This window comes from Ciconia boyciana, chromosome 2 (assembly GCF_034638445.1).
Source record: "Ciconia boyciana chromosome 2, ASM3463844v1, whole genome shotgun sequence".
NCBI classification, from domain to species: domain Eukaryota; kingdom Metazoa; phylum Chordata; class Aves; order Ciconiiformes; family Ciconiidae; genus Ciconia; species Ciconia boyciana.
The window spans coordinates 73401555-73426347 of NC_132935.1; the positions used below are offsets into that span (position 1 = coordinate 73401555).

Below are 24793 nucleotides of genomic sequence, written 5' to 3' on the forward strand. Positions count from 1 at the left end.
AAATGCAGATGGATGTTTAGAAACGTGCATTATGTGACAGTGAGCAGAGAAAATAGTTCCTTCAGCAATCCTGAGTAAAGTGGCTTTATACAATGAGTTGCTAGGTTTCAAACCATATTCTTGCACATGCATGCTTCCAGCACTTCGGATTTCAGCAGCAAACATTAAAGTCAATCTTGAGAAAGACAGGGCTTGAGAGACAAGATTATTTTTGATTAGTATATTATCTCTGCTACTACTTATTATCAGTGTAAATTCTGTAAGTGGAGGAATTGGCACTCACAGTTATTCTTCAAAGCGTTCTCGCCTTTCATTTGGTACCATTTGGTCGGTTTTAAATCCAATCCTGCAGTTTTTTAATTAATTACTTGATCACTTTTTCCCCTTCAGTGATCTTCTCCCAAGTATTCTGTTGTTTATGAAACAGGTTTTGAGTAGCATTTCAACAATATCTCAAAACACTATCTAGTATTTTGAGATGGAGCAAATAAAAATGGTTTATCAGTAAAGGGTAAGAAGCTTTCTTATACATATAGTCCTTAAGTTCTGCAGCTGGGTACATTTACATATTACACTCACTGTCTTAGTGGGTTTTTCAGTGTGGATTCAGTGCTAATCTTGCTGGCACACTGGGAAGGAAAGTAAGGAACTGTTCCTGGCAGGACAATTCCTGAATGTAAATTCTACACGTCCTTTCTTTTCCGGACCAACCCCTAAGGGATTTCAGGTATTAGTGCTGCTAAGAGTCGGGATGACTCATGTTACAGGCCAGATGTTAATTTTGTTTGTGCTAGTACCCCTTGCACAGTGGCAGAGGCAGCAGGATCCGGAGCAGCAGCTGCTGCTTTCCTGGGCCATGGGGACACCCAGGCCATCCTCCAGTCCCACTGAGATGTAATGCAGGAGCTTCTGGATCTGTCATGGAGAATTTGAGAGCAGCGGTTTCCTCTCCAAGGCAAAGGGTGCAGGCTGGTGTGCAGGAGACTGTAAAGCAGCTTGCATATCATAGTGGTGTGCAACTGATACCATGATTTCAGAGGCCTGTGATAGACTGGAAAGCAAACAGGACTGAATACTATGATCCCAGTTAAATGCTGGGAACTGAGATAAACACATACTGTAGAGGCATGCCAGTTCCCTCACTCAGCATTGCTTGTATGAAAATTCTGATTTTTAGCAGTGGCAGTAGCACTATGGAAGAGAGACACTCAGCTAATGTGCTCTTCTTTCTGGAAAAACATTAAAGACTTGAGTAGAAGCACTGCTTCCAGAATAATGTGCTGCTGCACAGAGGAGTGAACTCCGGCAAGTACAGAGCTTTGAAATGCTCTTTCCGTGCAGCCTGCAGAAGTCTCAGCTGATATCCTCAGCACTTTTTCAGCCACAAACTGAAAGTGTCTCAACAAGCTACAAATCTGTCCACCCTATGTTTTGAAATGCCAGGATTTAAAGCATAAGAAACATTATTTAATGTTTCGGGTTTGTTTTTTGAAACTTTTTTTAAAGGCAGGGTGGAGATGCCAAATGAATTTTAACCAATATGAATCTACCTTTGTACTGTAAAACCGACGTTGCCTGAAAGTGAATAACACAGTGATAATACAACACATTATTTACAGCCTGAAAGAAGATTCCTCAGTGAACAATTACTGTACAGTAAAGGTAATATTTAACTTTTAACACTAGGTGAACAAATATCTCCCAAATGTGCTTGTTTGCTTGGTCGTTTATTCTGGAAGATAGCTCATTCTTCTCTGCCATGCGTTGGGGCAAACATACAGGAATGAATTCAAATCCCCTTTGTAGTCCTATGAAGCGGCAGCGGTCTTGTGAGCACAGTGAGGAAGTGGCTGTCACCAGGGAACATGGACTGCTCAATGTGTGCTGTAACCCGAAGTCACGTGTGGGGTAACTTCTCCTTCCTGCCAAATCCACAGCCAGTCCCCAGCACATGTTCTCTACCCAGCCAGTCTCTCAGCCTAACTCCCTTACCCCCAGTGTCCTAGGATAATCCCCAATGCTCTGCAGTAGGGCTAGAAAGAAAGCGTAACCATGGGCTGAAACTCTCAATAGCTTCTTTAAAGCTTCTTTTTAACTGATCTTGTAATGTAAACATCCTTTACGGGGAGCTCAGTATACACTTCAAGGAGAGAGACAGTGAAGCAGCTTTTAATGTGCACTTTATAACTAAATTGTGTCTTTTAAACGGTGGTTTCTGTAACTAGGGCTACAGGGAATTTGTGCGAGAACAGTCACTAAGCGGTCTGTGTTCCTCCATAGGCTGTTGAAGATTGTAACAACAAAGACTTCGGAGTAGCTTTACATTTACCGGGTACATCTGCACTGCCAAATTAAGGTGTGATTTCAGTACAGCTGAAAATGCTTAAGCTAGTTTTACCCCAAATAACAATAAAGACGCTACAGTAAAGACTGCAGCTAAGCCATCAGTAACTGCATTCATCCTTTCCCACCGACTCCTCCTCCTCGTCCTCCCAGTATCCTCCTTAGCCAGGCGTAGACCAACCTGGACTGGAACGGCATGTTTTAGAAGTTGTAGACAGCGGGTCAAAGGCTTCTTATAGGACCACTTGTGCAATTTTATTCCCTCTATAAAGTTGTGTTTATGTGCTTTAGCTGAATTTTAAGTACAACCACAGTGTGACAGGTTGGCAACCTCTATCCCTCCTGGGATAGACAGGAGCAACAGTGAGGGGTGCTGCTTCTTTTTTGCATTTCTTTTCACAAGACCGTCTGTCGAGTATTCAGTGCATCCCAGCTGGGTGGGAGACTGTCCTCCCTGTTACGTACTAGGACTGGGTGACAGTTGCCGAGTGAGGAAGCTGGCTGAGGACTTCACTTGGTTTGGAGACAGAAAAATTTCGAGAGAGAGCAAAGACCTGCAGCAAACACTTGGGAGTCCTAAGAGGTTTGTTGTAAGAGCAGCCAAGTCTGGGGAAGAGACCTGAGCTAAGCTTTGCTACCTTAACACTGGTTTCTTTTGACTAAAGCCAAACCCCAGGAATGAGCCTAGTTTGGACTCTACTGTATATGCTGTCTGTACTGGGAGAAAACACACATTGGGAGGCTGCCTATTCACATACTACTTTCAATCTTAGGTTTTGGTAGATCTATTAATTTTTTCAATATATTCTGTTCCAAATTCCCTACCGCAGATGTATTGGTTTTCACATGATTTCCAAAGATTGCTCCATGTGTCTGGTTTTATTTAGGGAGAGGACAAGCAAAACTTGTAGACCATGGAAGCTAAATTCTTTGTTTTGGCTATTTCTAGGTAGAATCAGCATTGTGGGGTTTGGGATGGGTATCTGTGATGGGACTAAATACCAGGTAGAATTAGCTTATTATGAAAGTGCCTGTCTGAATCATCATTCCTCCCTCCCCTCCCCCCCCAACAAGGATTAAAACTGCATAACAGAATAACTGATATATGCTGAAGTATCATTTCTTACCTATTTACTTTTGGATTATATTTTATAATATTTTTTCATTATTTTAGACTAACAGGATTTTACAGAGTATAAAAAACATAAAAAATATGAAACATAAAAGTCAAATACATAAATTTGTGCATTTCTGGCATCCTATCACTGCATACCATGCATGTCTTAGGAAAAAAAAAAAGGATTTCCACATCACTGAAAGTACACTATGATCATCAGTGGCCATTTTTGCTAGATGTTACAGTTTTACATGGTAAAACAGAATTTAAAAATAGAAGGTAAACTGAACAGCATGTTGGTAAAGCAAAACTTAAATGCATAAATAAATTCCGTAAGAAGTGGAAAGGGAGTTTCTAGTTTAAGGAAGCAAAAACAATACTGTAAACATTGATTTTCTCTGTTTTGTTTTCTGCAAATCATTCATTCATTAGTCAGTTTTAACACTATATTGAGTGCAGCAATTGTAGATGAAGGTGATTACATACGTAGTTTTTTGGTTTGGTTTTGCTTCTGTGTTCAGTATTTCTGATACTCTGGCTTTGTCTTACAGTGATGACTAGGGGGTTGTATGTCACTATTGAAAAATAAGTAATAAGAGGGGTCTGGTTTTAAATCAAGCCCTCACGCTTGGTGATAACTTTGCCCCAAGCACCCAATTTGGCTTGCTGAGGAACCCACTTGTCTCCAACCTTTGTATGTGAAGTTCAATAAATAGTTTAAATTATTTTTACTTACTTTTGGCAGCTGATTTTCATAATCACAATAATACTACAATGACATTCTTAATTTCATTGACACAGTTGTTTTAACTCAGCCTCAGTAATGTTATATGTCTAATTACTCCTGTAGTAGGTTACTTCTAAAGCAGCAATATCCAACTTGTAGCAACTTACTCAGCTGTTAGCTGTGTGTAAGTTCTGTGACATCCTGATGAAGCTGTGGCATGCAGCCAGGGAAGAAAATGGTAATTTATAAAATAGATGGATAATACCTGTATTTTCACTAGCAGCCAATTACAGTGCATGAGAATGCCGTGTGGAAACAGAGCACGAATGTCATTAGTTGACAGCAGCGATGATATGAGCAGACTTTTCAAAATTGGGAGTAGACTTTGAATGTCAGCTATTTAACAGAGTCCCAGCTAATACTGCTCATACTGGAACATATATTAAGCTGTTTGATTAATATATTAGCTCTCACTGTATAACAAGCCTGGCACAGGCTCTTGCACATTCTGAATATTTAATTCATTTAACATTGCATGATGACATGACAGGAGCCATTAAAACTTGAACACGTACACTCTGGCAGACAAAAATGCAGCTCTTTACATTGCTGGGAACAATTCACAGAGAAAGGTGTCAGAGTTAGACATGCTTAAGATCAAGTTTAAATGATAGCTAAAAAATTTCTCATCACCAATGTTATTAGCATAGTGTATTTCTGAAAGCAAAGTCACTGAAGATTCAGTAACAAAGTAGGACTGAAGAAATAGCACTCTCTTGAACAAGATTAACTCTCCATGTCTGTGACAGAAAGGTTTGCTGGAAAGACTTATTCAGTAACATGTATAAACATGTCTTAACTATCTGGTTGCATTTTACTGGTTCTTGGATTCAGCAGGACAAACTTTCTCCCTCTTCCTTTCCACTCACTAAAATGAAGCCCAATACAATTTCCCCAGCCTTTTCTCTCTCAGCACTCTGGTACATGGTAGCATTTTAGGAACGTTCTCCCTTCACAGAAGGTTCTACCTTATTTTGGGGTAGGACAGAAAATATTTCAGCTTGAAAACGTTCAAATGCCAGGAAGGAAAAAAACCTAATCTTGCATATTCACAGCAAATTTTGTTCCACAGGGTACTGAAAAACTCAATTTACTAAACAAAAAACCTGAGTAGTAGCCAGCTGAAAACAGGTATTAAGTACAGTGCAGATCAATGTCCTTGATTTCAAGCAGCTAGTAGGGTGGGCAAGACAGTCATGCATACACTGTGAATTGGGAGTAAATCCATTTAAGTCAATGGGTTTCATCATTGCCAACTCATCTTAAAAGACAGCGGTCCTGGTACAGGTTTCTGCTTCCATTGACATCAGAAATAAATCTCCCAAATGTCCGACAACAAAAATATTTTTGTTTAAATTACGACATTGTCCTCAGATGCTGCTGCTGCTTTCACTTATAAAGCAAGCTGAGGGGGGGTTGTTAGAAACAAACATAACAACACAAAGCTTGAAATTAGATTGTTGAATTATTATAATAATAGTTTATAATTCCAAGTACATGTCACTAAATGTACTTCAGCTTCTTCTAAGCATTCTCCAGAGGACTGCTTGTCACGTGTCAAACTACTTTTCTGTGTGAGACTTAGAAAATCTGCCCTTCCTAAAGCAACAGTTCTTTCCCTTTAACTTGCTGCGTATTTCTGCTGAGCATCAAGAGTTAATCAACTATGCAAATCAACTCCAAACATATGACTAAAATTTAGAAATCATCTCTCCTGTTGGGTGTATAAGAGGGAGGGGGGAGGTGTTTGAAGCAGGACATGGAAAACATTTCAGTTGCAATCTAAACAAATAAAGATAATGCATAAAGACACATATGCTCGCCAGAAAGCAATCTGTACATTATGCTTTCGAACTTTTACACTGCTCTTTTGAGGTGAGTTAAAACATCTTACATTCCAACTGCCTTAGAAAGGCTGAATAAAATTTTGCTCATGCACTGAAAGATTGGACTGTCACAAAGTGATGGATAGCTTTTCTGTGTTCTCTGTAGGGCATTTCAATACCATAGACTCCAAGTGCTCTTGATTAAAAGGCGACATTCTCATTTAGGGTCCTGTCACTGCCTGAGCTTCAAACCATTATCATTCACCTGCACTGGTGCTTCCAGTGACAAAATACTTACCAAAATGTATAAAATACTAATTACTTTAGTCACTTTGATAGAGGTATGAAACACCCTAAAGCAAAGCTCTATTACGCTGCGTGAGGGTATGAATTCAAAATTAAAAACGCAGCCAAAGGGAGAATAAGATTTTAATTACATTCTCCACCTCCCAAACATTTCTTGAAAACCTAGGGGAAAAAGACCTAGCAATTTCATGACACAAGAACTCCCTTCTTACTGGGACTGCTCACTTAAGAAAAAAAAAATCCAGAAAAACTCAAGTTTACTTTGTTCTCTTCAAAATTATTAAACTTTCAAACACAGAAAGAGGCTAACAAGTTTCAGTAAAAAGCTTTGATTTCTTCTCAAGAGATTTCAGATGCCAAACATGTTTTTCCATTTAAAAACTTTCAAGCACTATGATAGACAAAGTTTTATAACTTACAGATATTTCAAGGAAAAAAATTACTATTTTCTATGGGGAAAAGCCTCAAATAAAATGTAATTGGGACGCAACTGTGAATAGCTTCACACTATCCCAGAAAAGCTTGGTTTAATTTGCATTTGCCACAAAGCTCCCTTCGGCTTAAATAATTGCAAAGGATCTCTCACTTTCAGATTTCATTTGGTGGATTGGGACTATTCCTTGTTTATAACGTTTGACAGTTTTCTTTATTAAGAAAATTGTAACTTGAGCAAATTCATGAGCTGAATGGCATGCTGAAGCAGCTCTGGAACTAAAAATTTCAGTATATATGGAATGAAAAAGCACGTGTTAGTTCATACTTTCACCAAGGGTAAAACTGAGCCCAGCTAACAGAATATTTTGATTCCCCAAGAGAAAAAAAAAGTCTTCTAAATTGATGGGCCTTAAGACTGAAAATGGATGGAAGCATACTAGCAAAAAAGACTAGAGTAAATCACAGTTGAATTTTTATAAAAACTGCCAGTACATTCCTTTCTCTATCAGAAAAATTCAGTTCAGTCAAGGACTTTGGCTAAACTGCTTCTTAAAGTTTAAAATACATCATTTGATACAGAACAGTTAAGGTCAAAGTATTTCAGGAGAAAAGACTGGAGGATTACAATACGCTCATATGCTGTTAACATTGTAATGCTGCTCAGGGAGCATAACAAAATCCCTCTGTCGAATAGCAGGCTTCAGCCAAGGTAGGAGAAGGATCCCAGTCCATTCATCTGCATGTCACTGAACCAGGGACAAGGAAAGCAAAAAGATATCGGCTCCTATGGCTGACAAGAAAGCAATTCCATTCTGCAAAAAATACTCAGTTTCCTGATTCTAGTTTATTCTGTAAAACATTATCTATTTTGACAGGAAACAACATTTGAGTAACAAACAAAACCAAAACAACATTTCTTCAAGGAAAGGCAATTAATTACTTTTGAGTAAAGATAGGGTGTATCTGTCTTCCAGAGCTCCTATTCTGTCTATTTTTCTTCGGAGAAGTAGACCTGAATTGGAATAGTCAAATTTTACATTCAGACGTTATGGACTAACTGGTAAACCAATACAGAAAACAAAACTTTACTTTTGCATTTTCCCTATTTTTTGCACATTTTAGCAGTTCCTTCTGTCTTAATTGTCACTTTAAGTAGATAAAAATTCTATTTCTGTTACGTTTCTGCTAACTACACCTACTGCTGCCATGACGCATTAGTAAATACTAGCAGTCGTATTGCAAAGGCTTAGCACTACAGTCTAAAGTTACTCAGAAAAAGGTTTTTCCATTTCTGTACAGGTACTTAAGACTGTCATACCCAAACACAATGTCAGAAAGACAAACATTAGGTACAGTGACGTATGGAACATTCCACTTCTAAGGCAACTGAGAATAAAAATATTATTTCTACAAACCTTCAAAAAGTTATCAAAGGCGTAACGTATCAGAGAGCAGTAATTGTATCAGATGCTCCAAAGGTCTTTAAAAGAGGACAAGAAAAGAAACTATACCTTATTTTTTTTGAATCTTCAGACTACAAATGTCATCTTTATTGTTTGTCTCATTTTATGGGGCAAAAAAAATACGGCTGTACATGCCCTGAATACTACATGCACTTTCCTTCATCTAGCAAACTCAACACCAACCATTCCTGCTTTGAATAGCACACCAGGTCTCCTGTACTCAGCAAAATTGTAAGTGCATTATCCTATGGATACCTATATTTAACTGGATAATGAAAAAAACCTGATGACTGAACCAAAATAAACATACGGCAACTTCTAATTTAGATGAAAATCAGGTAATACAAGTATCTATTGTAGACTATTTTGAGGCTGCTCAGGAGGAAAAGGGAGTTGTATAGTGATGCTAATTTCAAGGCAAATTTCTGAAATATTTCTGCAGAAACATTTGTACAAGTAGGTGTTGTTTATTCAACTATGTAAGTTCCGTGGCCATACACTTCACCCTGATACTATATATTGAAGTTGAGGAACTGCAGCACATCTGAAAAGCGCCAGACAGTCCAGTGTTTTGCATAAAAACTTGTATCCCGACTGCCTTTTTTGCTGGACTTGAAAGAGAACAGAACTATTAAAAGACTTGACTTTTCCACTACATTAGAATTAGTGAAGTTTTGGTATCACATCCATGATCGTAGGTTAGAGGGAAACATAGTATTTAATATTTTGTGATGGGTTTAATGAGATATTTTAAGAAGGTTCCCACAATGAATAAATAATTAGCAAATTAAAAAATACCTTTTGGACAGATGGAAAGGAGGAGGAGAAAAAGGGCAATTCTATGGCTGCAACAGATAGGTTTAACAAAAATTAAGGAGAAAATGGAATTTCTGACTTGAGAAAATTTAAGGTCTTTAATGTGAGACTCAAACTAGCATTGCTAGTTCTAGACTATGTAAACAAAGATAATCAATTTCAGGAATAAGGACTTTCCAGCTAACTACTTTGGTTTGAGGAGCCTGAAGACACTGTGCAGATATCAAGGAAAAATGGGCTTCTCCTATTCCTGTTTGATGTTAAGAGTTAATTTTGCTGTAAGAACATTGTGCTGTTTCTCCCAGGGAAAAGCAGTTCTACTAAAACATAACCATTGTTACAGTGTAGGGAGAATTAATACTGTCTAAATGTAGTAATTGAGTTTCAGGCTTCATTAATACACTATGGGTTAAAGTACCCAACTGAGGTACCCTATGGCAGGAGTATACGACTGCTCGTCTAGGGAGAGGGCGCACCCATCTTAATCACATAAATCAGACGTCTGACATGAGACACGGGAACGCTGAATCACTGAGGCTGGAAGGAGTCTCAGGAGGTGACTAGCCTACCTCCTGCTCAAAGTGTGGTCAAAACTGACCCTGGACCAGGCTGCTTAGGGCTTTGTCCCAGCAGGTCTTGGAACACCTCCAAGGACAGAGATTCCACAGCTCTCTGGCAACTCTCCATCTCCCTAGTTAGAAATCAATACCCTATAAAATAGAAAATACTGGTTTTATTAACAAAAAGCTCTTTTGGTCATGAGCAGTCATATAACTCATGTTAATTACTGCCCTAATTTCTGCCTGTTCCATTTCAGCAGTATTTTGCTGTAGTCCTGGTGGTTTCAGGGCATAAATGTAACAAAGTTTCTAGGCAGAGGGGTTATCTTCTCTTAAATGTACCTGTTTATCTGGAAAGTTAAGACAAGCTTCTGGATGGACTGCATACCAATATACCACTGACTCAATAGAAAGATTGTTTTTATGGCACATAACTTTCACACAGTTTCCTACAGAGTTTTAACTCCCTCCTCCTTTCTCCTAGATGAGAAGTATTTTCATAATACTCTCTCCCTTAACATCCCCTGTACTCCTGGGATGCCCCTAACCTTTTCTTTAAAGATGGTCCTAGATGAGAAGTATTTTCTCCTAGATTAGAAGTATTTTCATAATACTCTCTCCCTTAACATCCCCTGTACTCCTGGGATGCCCCTAACCTTTTCTTTAAAGATGGTCTACTTGATGGTCTACTACATACCTAACCAAACTCTAAGCAGTTGTTCTGTATTTAGCTTGGAAAGTTGCCGTTTCATTTTCAGATTTGAAAAAAAGACTTATATGCTTGAAAGCTTATTTGATTTTTCCAGCTGTACCACTTAAGTGACACTATCCATACCTGTAAACCTTGTCTAATTTATGCAGAAACTATCATAGGCATCTCAGCCTTTTCTGCCCTTCTTCTCGTTCTTTCACTAACTCAGAAAAGCATAACTCTGAGGAAGCAGTAAATAAGGCTGTCATGTAAGCACATTGCATCCTTATGAACACAGGGGTAAGTAGTGCTACAAGCATGCCAACACTGTAAGGGCAGAAAAGTAAAAAACCTAACTTGCTTAAAACTGTAGAAGGTTTCACCTCTAGGCCTGTGGATGTTTGCAAAATGAGGTATCTTTTTAAATTATGACAGATTTTATGTAATTCACAGGTGGGGCAAGTTGTGCACAGAAGCACAAAGAAGTGCAATATTTTGTCCGTTTAATGAAAATTAAGGATATATAGGATACAACAAATCATTTTTCTCTGTTTAATAAATGATAAAAGGACAGATATGATACTCGAAGTCTCTCTTCATGTGGTAAATCCTAGCAATGGCTTGCAATGCTTTACAGAAGGATTTTTCTTTTAATTCCCAAAAATGCTCCTTATCCACAGCAGGGTCTTATAATCAGCAAGGACAGGTTTTTTTCCTGAGTCAGCCAGCACTTACATCCTGGGGCAGGATGATTACAAACCATGTAACTACAGATATTCACCCCTCCCAGAATGATGGACTCTACAGTTTAATTACATATTACTCACAAAATAGTTTCCTTCTAGCCCTTTCAAATTTGTTTCTTGAATTAAGTGATGCATTTTTATTACAGCATAAATGGATGTTATTAGATGGCATGACTATATAGCTTTTTGGCTAGAGTTTTGGAAGGAAAAGATTTCTGATCCCTGTTTGCACAACTGTCTATTTTTCATTAAAAAGATCATTAGACAAAACATAACAGAAATACCTAGAATACATAAGCAGACCGTTCTGACAACTGTTTTCAATACCAGACTATGGAGTTGTTCTTTCTGGAACAGACAGAACCTCCATCCTTGGCTGTAGAGGAGAAAACATTTCAACGCTCCCCTCCCACCACACCAGACTGGCTTCCAGCCTGGTGGTTAGGGTGTGCGTGGGGGAAAAGAGGGTTTGAATCCCCTCTGGCAGTGGCAGGAACAGGACTAACTTCAAGTGGAGGACACAGCAAGCACTTGTAAGGACACATGATATAAAAAGCAAGTATCAGTGCTGTAAGTGTGACTTCTGTTCTACTTTTGAAAGAAAGGATATAGTATTTGCTTTCAGAAAGGCAGATGAATCCCAAGTGGAAAGAGTTGCCTAAATCTTCAGGGAGAAATAGAATTAGGACTAGTCCTTAGTATTTCCTGCTAGCTTATTTTGTTGGCATCTCACAGAGCTTGCTGGAGTTTGTAGAATCAGTTCTAAGGTACTTCGAGACTGACAGACAAGCAGTATGACGGCTGAAGCTGTTACTCCGCAGGTCTCCCCACAGGCAGGGACACTGGATCTACTAATGAATCAGACCTTGAACTGCTCCAGTTTTCATTTAGTTTGTTACGGTAAACTAATGAAACCTGCAGTTAAGAGTATCTAAGCTCATGAAATAGCTCACTTGTAGTGGAAAAGTGGTTTTCCTTGCCACGTGGTCCTATTTCTTCCTTGTGCTACCTCCAATACCTGTTAGACCTCCCTGTGAATCAGTCCAGTTCACCAATGTAGCAGGAGACCACGCAGCTTCCTGGGAGAGGGGGAAGATTTGGTTAAGTTAGTCTTCTGACTGATGACCTCTATCAGTGGCTCAGCAGGTCTGGTGAGTACCAAAGCTGGCGTGATGCAGGTGGCAGGTGCACACAGCTGAGACTTGTGGAGGTGGCTAAGAGTGAAGAAGATAAGAGGAGACTGGGACTCTCTCCTTTTTGATCATGAGAGGCCAACAAATTGCCTAATTGAGCCTCTTGAAGTTGCAGGTGTGCTTTGCAGTGAGGTAAGACATGCTGTTCATGGGTATGAATTCTGCTGTGGGGGCCTGAGGGCCAGGTATACTTCACAGCATGGAGTGTCACAACTTTTATGGCTTTCTGCAGGTCTAAATAAATAGCCAGTGTCTCCATTCTGTTTTCTTGGAATGCTTAAAAAGTGCGTTTGAAACCCTCCCAGGTGTGCTGGTTTTGGCTAGGTTAATTTTCTTTATAGTAGCTAGTATGAGGCTGTGTTTTGGATTTGTGCTGGAAACAGTGTTGATAACACAGGGATGTTTTCATTACTGCTGAGCAGGGCTTACACAGAGTCAAGGCCTTTTCTGCTTCTCACCCCACCCCACCAGCGAGTAGGCTGGGGGTGCACAAGAAGTTGGGAGGGGACACGACTGGGACAGCTGACCCCAGCTGACCAAAGGGATATTCCATACCATATGGTATCATGCTCAGCAGATAAAGCTGGGGGAAGAAGAAGGAAGGGGGGGACGTTCGGAGTGATGGCGTTTGTCTTCCCAAGTAACCGCTATGCGTGATGGAGCCCTGCTTTCCTGGAGATGGCTGAACATCTGCCTGCCCGTGGGAAGCAGTGAATGAATTCCTTGTTTTGCTTTGCTTGCATGCACGGCTTTTGCTTTCCCAATTAAACTGTCTTTATCTCAACCCACGAGTTTTCTCACTTTCACTCTTCCGATTCTCTCCCCCATCCCACCAGCTGTGGGAGCGAGCGGCTGTGGGATGCTTAGTTGCTGGCTAGGGTTAAACCATGACACAAGGCTACCAAATTAATAGTTCTATTAGCCTTTCTAATCCAAAATTAATACATTTATATAACTTCTAATGCCTTGCTAAAGCAAGAACTGAAGTTACTAACGCAAGCATTACACTTTACAAAAATGTGAAAAACAGTCTGACACCACTTCAAATCTGCAATAGCTAGACAGTTAAGTTATTCCAAGTTTTCTTTTGTTAATCTGAATCTTTTAATGTGTTAACTGGATTCTGAGATCGCTTTTTAGGAGCACTACCTCTCAGACAAAATGTCATGCTAAAGTACATGCATGCAGTGTTTTAGATTGCTCTTCCTCTTTCAAAAAATAACCCATCCTATTTTGTGTCCTTATAATAAGAAGCAGTGAACCATCTTTATTATCTCTCCTAAGTTTCTTGCATGTTTATTATGAACCCTGAAATTAAGTGTGATCATAGTAAGACACTCCATTTTCTGTTAGCTAAAGGAAAAACTAAAATTCTCTACTAGGATAAGGGGAGAAGGGTAAAAAAAACATGACACCAGCATACTGACGCCCGTAGTAAAAGTCAATACACATACGCTTCTGCCTTGCACTCTACAACATAACACATCTGTGTTTACTCTAAATATAAAATCTAATTACATTTGGTTGGGGGGTTGGTAATTCTCTGAGACTGGCATAGTCTGGTTTGGAAATTCACATACTTTTAGGATTACAGATCATCTAAAGCCTTCAATATGTGATACATGTCAAGCAAAGTCAATTCTTAGCTCTCAGTTTCGACAGTTTCCCTTTTAATCTAGATTGCTCTATAAAAGCAATTCCCTTTTTTTTAATAAAGCTACACTTAAAACACACATAACTTTTGCCAGATTTCCCTACAAAATCTGCTAATTGTCTTTTAATTATCATTTTTCCCCATCAGGGACTGGAGGGATTCTGGTTCTCTAACAGATTTTACTTCAAATGTGCAAGGGACAAAAACTGGTACCTCGGGATAATCCTGGCTCTCATTAGTGGACTGCCTGAAAATAAGCTGGTTTTTGGGAAGAGTACAAAAATCCCATGGAAGAAGAGATGCTTAATATTTCAGCTGTTCACTGTCTGCTTTGTTGCAGAAAGTGTCTTTGTGGTCACATGTGTTTGAAAGGATTAGGAGATGTAAGCGCTGACCCTCTGAGAGCTTCATACAGAGAACTGCAAGTTTGGGGGATTTTCAGTGCTCTGTGGTCTGGTAACATGCAGTGTGATGCCAGAGTATGCTACCTATCTGTGGGATAGCTATCCCAATTCAAACACTACCTGCTAAAACTCCTGTTAAGACATGGCAATTTGTTTTAAACTGGCTGCTAGTTTTGTAAGAGCCAAAACTCTTGGGTAGGGTTGTGAGTAAGTATGCAAGTGGCTGAACTTGAAGAGCTCACCTCAGCAGTTCTTATCAGTAACTAGCAATTGTCTGCACCATATCATGATATCTATACTTTATCCAATGAAAGTGTCATTTAAATCAATTTAATTAGGTTTGAGTTAACATCCCCTAGGAGCACATTACATCTTTTAAAGATAGCGTTCCAGGCAAGCAGTAGCTTCAGATTGGCACTGCTTCATTGGTTAAATTCATATATTTTCAGTTACTGTCATAACCTTAAGGGCTGAGAGATGTTTAAAAAAAAAAAAGTGGAGTCTAGAGCATAATGAGGTGATATCTTTTTAAAAAACTGGCAAAGACATATGTAGCTACGTGTCCCTACTATCATGCTGTATCAGGGTCCTGCTGTCTCTTTCAGGACCAGTGGATTGGTGAGAAACGCAACTTGTTTATTAAAATTTCCAACTACAAAGGAAAATCATGCTTTTCTGTTAAAGTCTTATATGGACTAGTGTTATAATAATTAGAATAAGTTTAGTTCAGACAAGGTCTGAATTCATAAGTAGGTAATTTTTAATTTCAGATCAGAAAGTTATTATACTGTGACGCGCTAGAGGAGGTGCTCGTGCCAGAACATGGTGAGAGCAGCAGTTTAGCTCAGTAGTAGTAGTGGCACTCACCGATTCTGTAGTTAAACTCATTCTCCCTAACTTCATTTCTCAGGAAATAAAAGCCAGATCAAATGGACTCTTTAAAACAAAATTATTTTAAAATTGATTTGATGGTTTCCTACTTAACAGTGATAGGCTTGGTAAGATAGCATAACAGGAGAATTGATTAAATTTACTGATGGTTTAGAGTCCAATTCTATGCTATTTATGTACTCGGATAAGCTCTCTGTCTTTAGTGGACAGCTTCTGAGTATGTAACAGTAACCATGTTAATATGTATATATTTAAGTCTTCTTGTTGAACGTACAGCTGTCTATCAGAACTCTAATCTGATGATCTTCAGTTTACGATATAAAACATCATCATTCAGTTACATTTAAAATAAAAATGGAGTTCTAAGCGTATCTTAGAGTCGCCCCTTTTCTTTTCATGTTGTGCATGAGAGGAACTTATTTAAGAGGACGTTAACTTTTAAACCATTTTTTACTTTATTTTCTAATATTGTTGGATAGGTTCTGTTTTTAAGCATAGAACAAGAAATACAGAAAGTGTTAAGTACACATGAGAGCTAGTTACATAAAATGAAGGTTGCCAGTAGTACTGCTGCAATATTCACAATTAGAGATAAAATCAATATATTGAATAATTTAACTCTTAAATACCATTGCAGAAGAGGAAGTTCAGTCTTTATTTTCTAAATGGTACGAAGACCTGCTGTTGCTACAACGATGGAGAGGAAGGAAGCAAAAAGCATTCTCTGTGTATTTCTGTAGTTTACAGGGCAGTTTACGTCAATTCAAAATGTAAGACAAAACATGATGTCATTCTCAAAGTAAGCCATTTACTATACTTCATCATGCATGTCTGAAATTGATTCACAACTAATGTAAGCAAGTATACATTACCATATTATTTAGCATATTTTCTCTCTTTAATTGTCCTCTGACAAAATCAGAGACTTTTTTTTTTTTCCAAATCATTCTCTCATCTCACTGCAAATTTTATCTTTAAAGCTTGCTAGCTGTCATGGGCAAGCATTTTGTTTCATCAATTACATCTGGATGTAGAATATACTCTTTTAAGCGCTTCCTGTTGCTGTATAATCTATAAAAATAATGGTGTGAACATTAAGGTAGAGGAACTGGTGGCATTTTAAGATGAGTGTCAAAGATTCTGTCCCAGGTTAAGTGATAGTAATTAAAAAGATGGGAGACCTGGAGACAAGTGTGCACAGGAGCCAGTGATAGAGCTGAACCAGCACAGCAGCTACTGGGAATCATTGGGCAGGGACATCTAACTGAACGGTGCTACGTAAACCACTAAACGGCATTGTTTTTTACCATTTAATATACATAACAATCCTCAGCACTAAAAATCTTGTGCCACTGAAAAATACCCCAGTCTTTGCTGCAGCACAACTGCACGGGAGGAATAATTGTGTAACGCTAATGGAAGTGATGTAATCAATTTGCAATCATGCTTTCCTGTAAACTTGCTTTTAATTTTACATTTGGTAAATACAGGCATTATATCAAAAAAGCGTGTGACTCCTTCTGTAGACATGACTGACAAGGCCTATGTGCAATGTGCTTCCAAAACAAACATGACTCAATACCTTTAGGTCGGTAACTCATACAAACGATGAAGAATGTTTTTTGGTAATGTTCCTAAAGTGTATCTTGGAGAAAGTAGCAATTCATAAGCTGGAGAAACATAATCAAAATTGAGTTTATAAAAATCTGTATGCTGTAATAATGGTGCCTTCTTGTAGGATACACAGTTACTCAGACTAGTTGATTACATTGCTATACTTAAGCAAATTTGTTGTATAAAAAAATAAACACATCTTTGAAATCTACAGTTTTACTAGACCAGCGTGTCTTTCAGGGCGAGCACTGTGATAGCTACTTGTGACATAAAGCATGCGAAAGAAAAACAAACTATGTGATTTGCAGAACTTACAAAAAGCCCTTTTTGTTTAATTTCACAGTGATGGAATCACAGACCTGGGTAAGTTCACAGCTGGCACAATGTGAAGTGTATTTTTGTGAAGGCCAGGCAGAAGGTTCTCAGCAGAAGTTACCAGTTAATATAATGGGGAGTCCCCAGATCCTAAGTTGACCCCTGCAAGCAGTTACAAACCTCTCGGTAGGGACTCTCTTACCTATAGTTTGCTAATTAACCAAGGAAATAATTCACTATTTCTCTATCTGTTTCACAATGCCCGTTCACTTAAGATAGAAACCATTTCGTGCTGAGCTATGGCACGATATATTTGGCTTCTGAAAGCTGAAGATAGGCTGTAAAGGCTGTTAAAAAATGTCAAAGGGGTTAATTAGGAAAGTGAACAGTCGAAGGAGTAACAAGCACTACCTCCAAACCTGTGCTGAAAGTGATGTGTATTAAAGGTGTGTACCTATCAGACTGCCAGATGAATGTTACTTGTTTGGAGTTAAAAAATTGAAAATAAAAATCCCACAGTGATTGGATACTTGGTATTTAAAATTAATGGATGACCTAGTCCCTGATTGGCTGAGCCACTTGAAGATTGGATAAGTTATAAAATAGAGCATGAAGTGCTTGTTGACTGGCTATATTCTGAATAGCTCAACAGACTAGAATTATTGTTTCATTGCATCACAGTTTCCTTATCCAGAAAAAGTACATTACTCAGCAATTAACTAAGGGCTTTATAAGGACTTCTGGAGAGTAAGATTAAATAAGGTACTGCAGAAGAAAGTGCCCAATGATCAATGTTTCTAACTCAAAAAATACAAAGCCCCCATTTCATTTCTGTTTGAACTGGCTTGCTCCAGAGCTAGTCAGCAACACTGAATGCGATTGCTAGAAGATCAACAAGCTGTTTCTGGTCCCATTCCTGATGTTAGACATTTTCTGAGACTCATTTTTTTCTTTTCCTTATGGGATTGATCTGCAGTGCTGAAGTCAGTGAATGCATATGCTGACTTGGACATAATGTTGAGAAATTACTCCTTTCTTCACTGAAATCACTTGTGAGAAGAATTGCAAAAACTGTTTATCACACAGTATCAAAACCCAGTTTGAGTAAGAAATCATGGATTGTCTCATAATATGGAAGGCTTAAATCCACAGGCTTAAGTCTCCCCAAACCCTCCAGCCTGTAAAACAGTTTCAGAGGCTGGAGGATTTGGGGAAGTTTTTTAAATATAAAAATTTTATACGCATTTAAATCATATACAAGTATATAATGTTTTATATCTGCATACACATACACACACACGTGCATACAGGCACAGAACAGTCCTCTCCACGCTGGAAAACCCAGATTGTTATCTCTAGCAGACTTTGAAAGAGTTGTCAAACGTGATCATGCCAGGCAGTAATTTTTCACAGTTGCAGTGCAGTTTGTTAGCTACATTAAGCTACTGGTTCATACTCCCTCCCCTAGGGATAAGCCCATCAGAAAAGGAAAAGAAACTATGTAAATGCCACAGGGTGAAAACAAGTGTTGCAAGAGCATCATTCAGAATGAGGAAGGGTTTGTGTCTGTGCTCTGGCATGTGCACAATGGCTTTTAATTGTCTGGAGAGAAGATCTGCTGAAAAATGTAGAAACATTCCCCTGATCTGATGGCTCATGAAAATATGCAGCCTAACTGGCAGTAGTGCATACTTGTAGCTATGCCTCTGTTATAGTTCATTAAATATTACTGAGAAGAATCATGGGGGGGAGAACCATTTTTTCCAACCCTTTTTTGACCACTTTAGCTACTGAAATCTTTCTAAAAGAAGTAATCCAAGACATACTGCATCTAAAGTCTATACAGATGTCTATATACCCTGACTCTGAACCTCTTCCAGGGCTTAGTTCTGGAGCATGAGATGCTACCTCATGATCAAGGGGCAGATGTCATCAGCTGGGGATGGGTCTGTGGAGCTGCACGGTGGTGTCACACAATGCAGAAATAGAAGCTGCACTACCCACTGCAATGGGGGATAGGAGGTTAGGAGAAACTCACATTAATAGCCCTTCTCCCTCCCCTGACCCTGTTCCCCAAAACTCGGGCCCTGAGGTTACATCTTCATTTCACATTTAACTCTTAGGCCCACTTAGCTCAACTTGAGAGGCCATAATGCAAAATTGTATTTGAGCTGCACACAACAGAACTAGTAGCTGTTAAATTGTGCTTGTTGGAGCGCTAGTCCCTCCTCCATGACAGATCAGCTACCTCAAATTAAAATCATCATCATGCACAATCAAGAGGTTTGTGCATGTAGGTTTACATGCAGGACTCAGGTATGGCATAATGTTAGGTACAAAGGAAGCTACTGAAGGTAAGCACAAGAAGAAACAGAGCAACGCCAAGACGGTTTGATCAGAAAGCATGAACACCCACAACGCCGACAGTTAAGTGATTTTAAACACAGCTTTAACTGAATCTACGTTAAGCTTTGCTTCTTAGTTAACACACCCGACGGGAGAAAGCATTAAGAACTGTATTAGCGGTCTAGCTGCATACACAGAGGGGACGCAACCTCCATGCTACAGGGGCATGAAAGAAGAGGCCTGAAACTCGGCGTTCAAACGCCTGGAAAGAAACCGCCAGCCCGACGGCCACCGGAGCCCCCCGGCTCAGCGGCAGGCACCGAGCCGCTATTCCTTCCCTAGGGCTCGGCAGCTTCCAGCCCGACCACGGGCGGGACCGGCCAGGAGAAGGAAGGGGGGCCGTGGGAAGCCAGGCGGGAGGCAGCAGCGGACCCCGGGGCCGCCGAGGGCACCGAGAGGGGTGACGGTCCCCGCCGGCGGGCACACGACGCCCCGCTCGCGGGCACGCCCCAGCCGCCCTCCTCCAACCGCACGCGCGCTCCTCGCTCCCCTCCCGCGAGCATGCGCGGGGGGAGGGGGGAAGGGGAGGGGGAAGGTCGTCGCGCATGCGCGCTGGCCGCCCGGCGCCCATTACCTGCGAGCCACCGGGCGCCGTCGCTTTCTTTTTCTTGGCGGGGCCGCTGCCGGTGCCCGGGCTCGCCGGGCGCTTCTTGCTACGGGATGGGGCGCCGGCGGGAGAAGAGGCGGCCGCGGGGATCAGACTCGCCATTTCTCATCCCCTCCCAGCCCCTCCGCGCCCGGGCTGAGCACGTCGGCGGGGCGGAACCGGGAGAGAGCGCGAGCGCTCACCCCTCCCCCACGGGGCGCGAGGCAGCCCCGCGCACGCGCAGTGGCGGGGCGGGCGCTGGCCAGCGTTGTAGCGGCGCTGCAGGCGGGCATGCGCAGTAGCAGCGGCGCGACCTTCCCCTCCCCTCCCCTACCCTGGCCGGGCTCTGTCAGGGAGACGGTTAGCGAGGGGTTGGTTGGTCACGGCGGTTTGGCTTCCACTTGTGAAGGTTTCCACCGCGGGCGTGTGAGGCCGGTGCTTTCGCAGCTGGGGCGAACCTCGTAGGAAGCAGCCTGTCTCCTCATTGCTCCCCCCCACCCCGGCCTGCGGTAGCTCGGGCCCCTTCTCGGAGGCCTGTCTGTGGCGGCAGAGTCGGCCCCCGGGGGAGCTCACCTCGCCTGGCTGCTCGGCCTGGCGCCCGTGTGCGTGGGAGGTGACAAAATGTGGCAAGCTTTGGTTTTGCTAACCGTGGGAGGTAGTAAGTGTGCAAAGCTGGAAAGGGCGCTGTCGCTGAGTCCTGTGTATCACAGAGGCTTTTGAGTCCTGCAGTGTGCAGTCGTTTGGGAAGTAAAATAAAAAGCTCTGTAAGGCTCGACTGAATACAAACTAGTTTGGGGAGATGGGAGACTTAGCCCACGTGCAGTGTGAGCACTAGAATACAGTGCTGTGTTTGCAGGCAATTGCTGTCTTAAGCCTGCCCAAAGTGAGGTAAAGTTTATGCAAAACACTTGCAGGCCACAGGAAGGGTCTGTGAGTCTCAAATGTGTCAGCTTTTTCCAGTTGGCTTGATAAAACATGCAGCTGGTTTTAATTGCTCCCTTCAGTTCTAAGATCATGAGCTCTGAGAAGCCTACCAATGTGTTCTATGTGATCGTCCACACTTAAACTGTGTAGTCTTTTTAAATGCAAGTTGCAAGCAATTACAGTTGTCATTAAAGATTTCAAAATATGACTACAGAGAGCTGATAGTGAATGTCTTTCTGGGTAATTCATACTGTTACAGATTTGGTTCCTTCCACCCTGTTTTGACATGGCTAGTGACCTCGTCCAGCAATTTTTCCTCTTGTTGGAATTGAGTAAATATGGGATTGCAGACAGTTCTCAAGCTGCTTGATGGCTGATAAAACTGGTTTTAGCTTCTTTATGCTTGCATGCACCTGCATTCAAAATACTGGTCAACTTATTACCATATTTGTTTGAGCGACCTCTATGCAATGCCTGACTACTAGGTTTCTAGCTGCAGCTGTATGAGATCCTGTCCCAGCGCATGCCTTGTGGAAAGGCAGAGGTCCAAGAAGTTGATATTCAGGCATAAAAATTAGGTCACGTTTATAGATGGTGCTGTAATGAGGACCGAGCTTGGTCACAGTAGGGGTGCCAGGCAGTGCTGTGTAAAACAAAAGCTTTGAAGGTGGCCTGAAAGAGAGTTGAGGACAAAAGCCTGGACTTCCAGGCTGTGTTCCAGGCACCTGTGTATGTGGCAGAAAAGCAGGACAAGATTTGCTTTCCAGGGGTGTAAGCAAGGCCTTGTACAAACATTCAAGCCCCATCTCCTTCTCAACTGTAGTTGCTGTCTTTCTGTCTGAGTGTGCAGGCTGCCAGCAGCACTGCAGAGCAGGCTGGTAAACACGATTGCGTTTGCCCTTAGTGATTGTTTTAGGCTGATGTGTGCCATGCAGTATGTGTTTCTTCTCGCTTCAGATGACAGCCTCGTGTCGCATGCTCAGGATGGTGACCTGAGTTTGAAATTAGCAGGGACACTGGGAATTGCAGGGGAGTCGTGTCCCCTGACAAAGCCAAATCTGCTCAAAGCGTTGATCTTGTCTTAGTCAGCCTTTTTTTGTTCCCAGGGCTGGGTCCCATCTCTTTCCCACGCACATGCTGTGTGCTCAGTTCCCAGGCATGCCCAATTAAAAAGAAAGCATACCTTATCATAGGAATGTTTTTACTGAGAGGAGCATCTTTAATGCTGCTGCAAAGTAGATGTTGCATGTGAATCATGCAGAAAATTAATGTGCTGCATCCATGAAAGTTTTTAAATAGCACTTAGCAAGGCATTTTCTTATCTGTACCCATTTTTATCAATCAGTTTACTAAAAACAAAATCACAAGGCCCATGTGTATTGCAGCAATATTAAGTACAATGCAATTTTACACGGTACCAAATGCTTTACAATCCCAGAAGGCCTACAACTCATTGGAAAATAGCAATAATAGCAATGTAAACAGTGAGAGTGTCTGCAGGGGATGAGCAATAGAATTAAGGATGTGGGAAGGGCTGTGGGGTTGCGAGGCTGCCTTCTCCCCACTCCTTGAGTGGCTGTCGACACCCAGCCCTGCTGAAAATTAAGAGGTGTTGTTCTGGTGAGTAAGTGCAATATGTATCTCGCTAGGTTCCTGTTACACACTTAAATGGGCAGTTGCTTTGTCATACGGACAAGGGCTCGCCTGAAGAAGTGTAAATTGCAATTGCTAGTCTGGCTTGCTGTGACGTGGCTCTTCCTGCTGTCATTTTGAACCTGGCTCAAGGTGAACACCATTTCCCTAACTAGTACTGCAAGGTCCATTTTTTGTATGTTGCCTTGCTAATAAAAAAATTAAATGCAGCTCAGCAATAAGCCTGCATGCTCTTTGATGGGAACAGTCACCCACCTGCTTGTTAGTAATAGTCTCAGTGAAGTGGAAAGGCTCCTTGTACTTTTCTCGATAATACATGAGGAAAAATGCAGGAGTCTCCTGAAATAGGGAAGATGATCTCAGGCTCCTATCCCAGGTTTTGGTTTTGTTGTTTGGGGTTTATTTTCACCCTTTGACTGGACGAAAATTGACCATTAACAATAGTTTTGTCATCATGCAGAGGGGATTACTCCTCTGCAGGAGGAGTAATGTTGGTGAACCTGTAAGGTGAACCTGTTGAGGCATATGAACGGTGGTGGGTGCCTCGTGATTAGGATAATTTAAGATTTTTTTTTTTTCCCTTAATGGAGGAAGAAAGTGATGAGAGAAGAAAATGTTTGGAAAACCAGCAGAAGGATCTTTAGCATGAGTTAGGATAAAGCAGAGTAGAGCAAGCGAGGTCCCTGGCAGCCACGCTCTGCCCCTGTGCAGGCTGTGTCCATGAGCTGTGGGGGTCCTGGGGAGGGCTCTGCCATGCAGGTGGCTCTGCTGTGGGCTGCAAGGCATGGCATCAGCTGCCGGGACAGCAAGGACTGACCTTGGAAGAGGATGGCCTACCATTATGAACATCAGTAATGTGTATCTGGAGGTGCAGGGAGATGGAGAAGATCCATAGGCAGAAGCAGTTGGGGCAGCATACACTTCATCAGAGCTGCTCCCTGCCCCAGCCCCAGGCGCAGCTTCCTAGGGAGTAGAGAGTTGTGCCAGCTCCCTTCCTACTGGTACTGGTGAACTGGTCTGGCAGAGCGGCTGGTTGTGGTGGGATGCCCTCCGACTGCCACGTTCAGCCTGTGCGGGAGCAAATGCCTTGGATGCTTTCGGACTAAATGCTTTGGTACTCTTCTGCTGCATCAAAAGGAAAAGGCTGGTCTCTGCAACTGTGAATTTATTCTGTTCCAAGCTTTGAAATTAAATCTCTCTCAGTACCTAATTGACATCCCACCTGGTTGTTCAGCTTTCAACATTCCTACTGTTCTTACTTGTGTACTACCAGAAAAATGGGCAGGTTAAAAATGAAGTGGTCTGTGGCTTCACTCATTGGCCATATTGCAGTTTGTAAGATTATTAGGTATCTGAAATGGTGCAAGAGAATATACATAATCCCTCTGTATACCACTGAATTAAAATGAAGGCTTTAAAATTCTTACATAACGTCTTTCTGCATTTGTTTTCATATCTACAAAGCAGGGATAACTTTCTGCTAGATGGTAGGTTGAACTCAATGTAGGAAGTTGTGGCGGTTGAGAAGTATCTCCTAGTGATGGTTGCATAGTAATTTGTACCATCACAATTTCCTGGCAACAGTATCAGACAACTTTTCTGTTAATTTATCCATCTTTAACAGCCTTGCACAGATGCAATTTGTGCTATAATTAGTAAGTTTTTAACTCTTTAAAAAGACTTAAGTTTTACTTTAAAAAAAATCCAAACTTTTTTTTTTGTTTTAGTTGTGTATGTGTCTACTGAGTGTCATTTGCATTTTTATAAAGGCTCTGGAAAAAGAAAGGATTGAAGTTCTTAGTTTCACCGCTCTATCAGGTAAAAAGCAATGGATTCCTGCAGGGTAGCTTGTGAGGTCTGGTGGCATTTTGTACATTATTCTTTAAAAGTACTTGGAGGCTTTGATGACTTTTCAGAGCCTGCAGTGTGAACTCTTGTGATTTGCATTTGTTCCCTGCAATTTGCAGCTGCAGGCACTGCACTAGCTTTGTTTAAATATAATGCCGAATGCCTTTTAAATAGGTATTTGAACTTTGGATTAAGGAGACTACATTTGTAATATT

At 41.2% G+C, this 24793-nt stretch overlaps 1 protein-coding gene across 1 annotated transcript in view; it reads right to left on the minus strand.

Moving 5' to 3' along the window:
• Positions 1 to 20394, minus strand: part of INO80C (INO80 complex subunit C) — a 34691-nt gene extending 14297 nt beyond the window's left edge. The window contains exon 1 of the mRNA XM_072852973.1: positions 20142 to 20394. Within this exon, the coding sequence (XP_072709074.1) occupies positions 20142 to 20276 (135 nt within the window). The 5' untranslated portion in view covers positions 20277 to 20394. The remainder of the gene's footprint in view (positions 1 to 20141) is intronic.
• Between the last annotated feature and the right edge of the window lie 4399 nt (positions 20395 to 24793).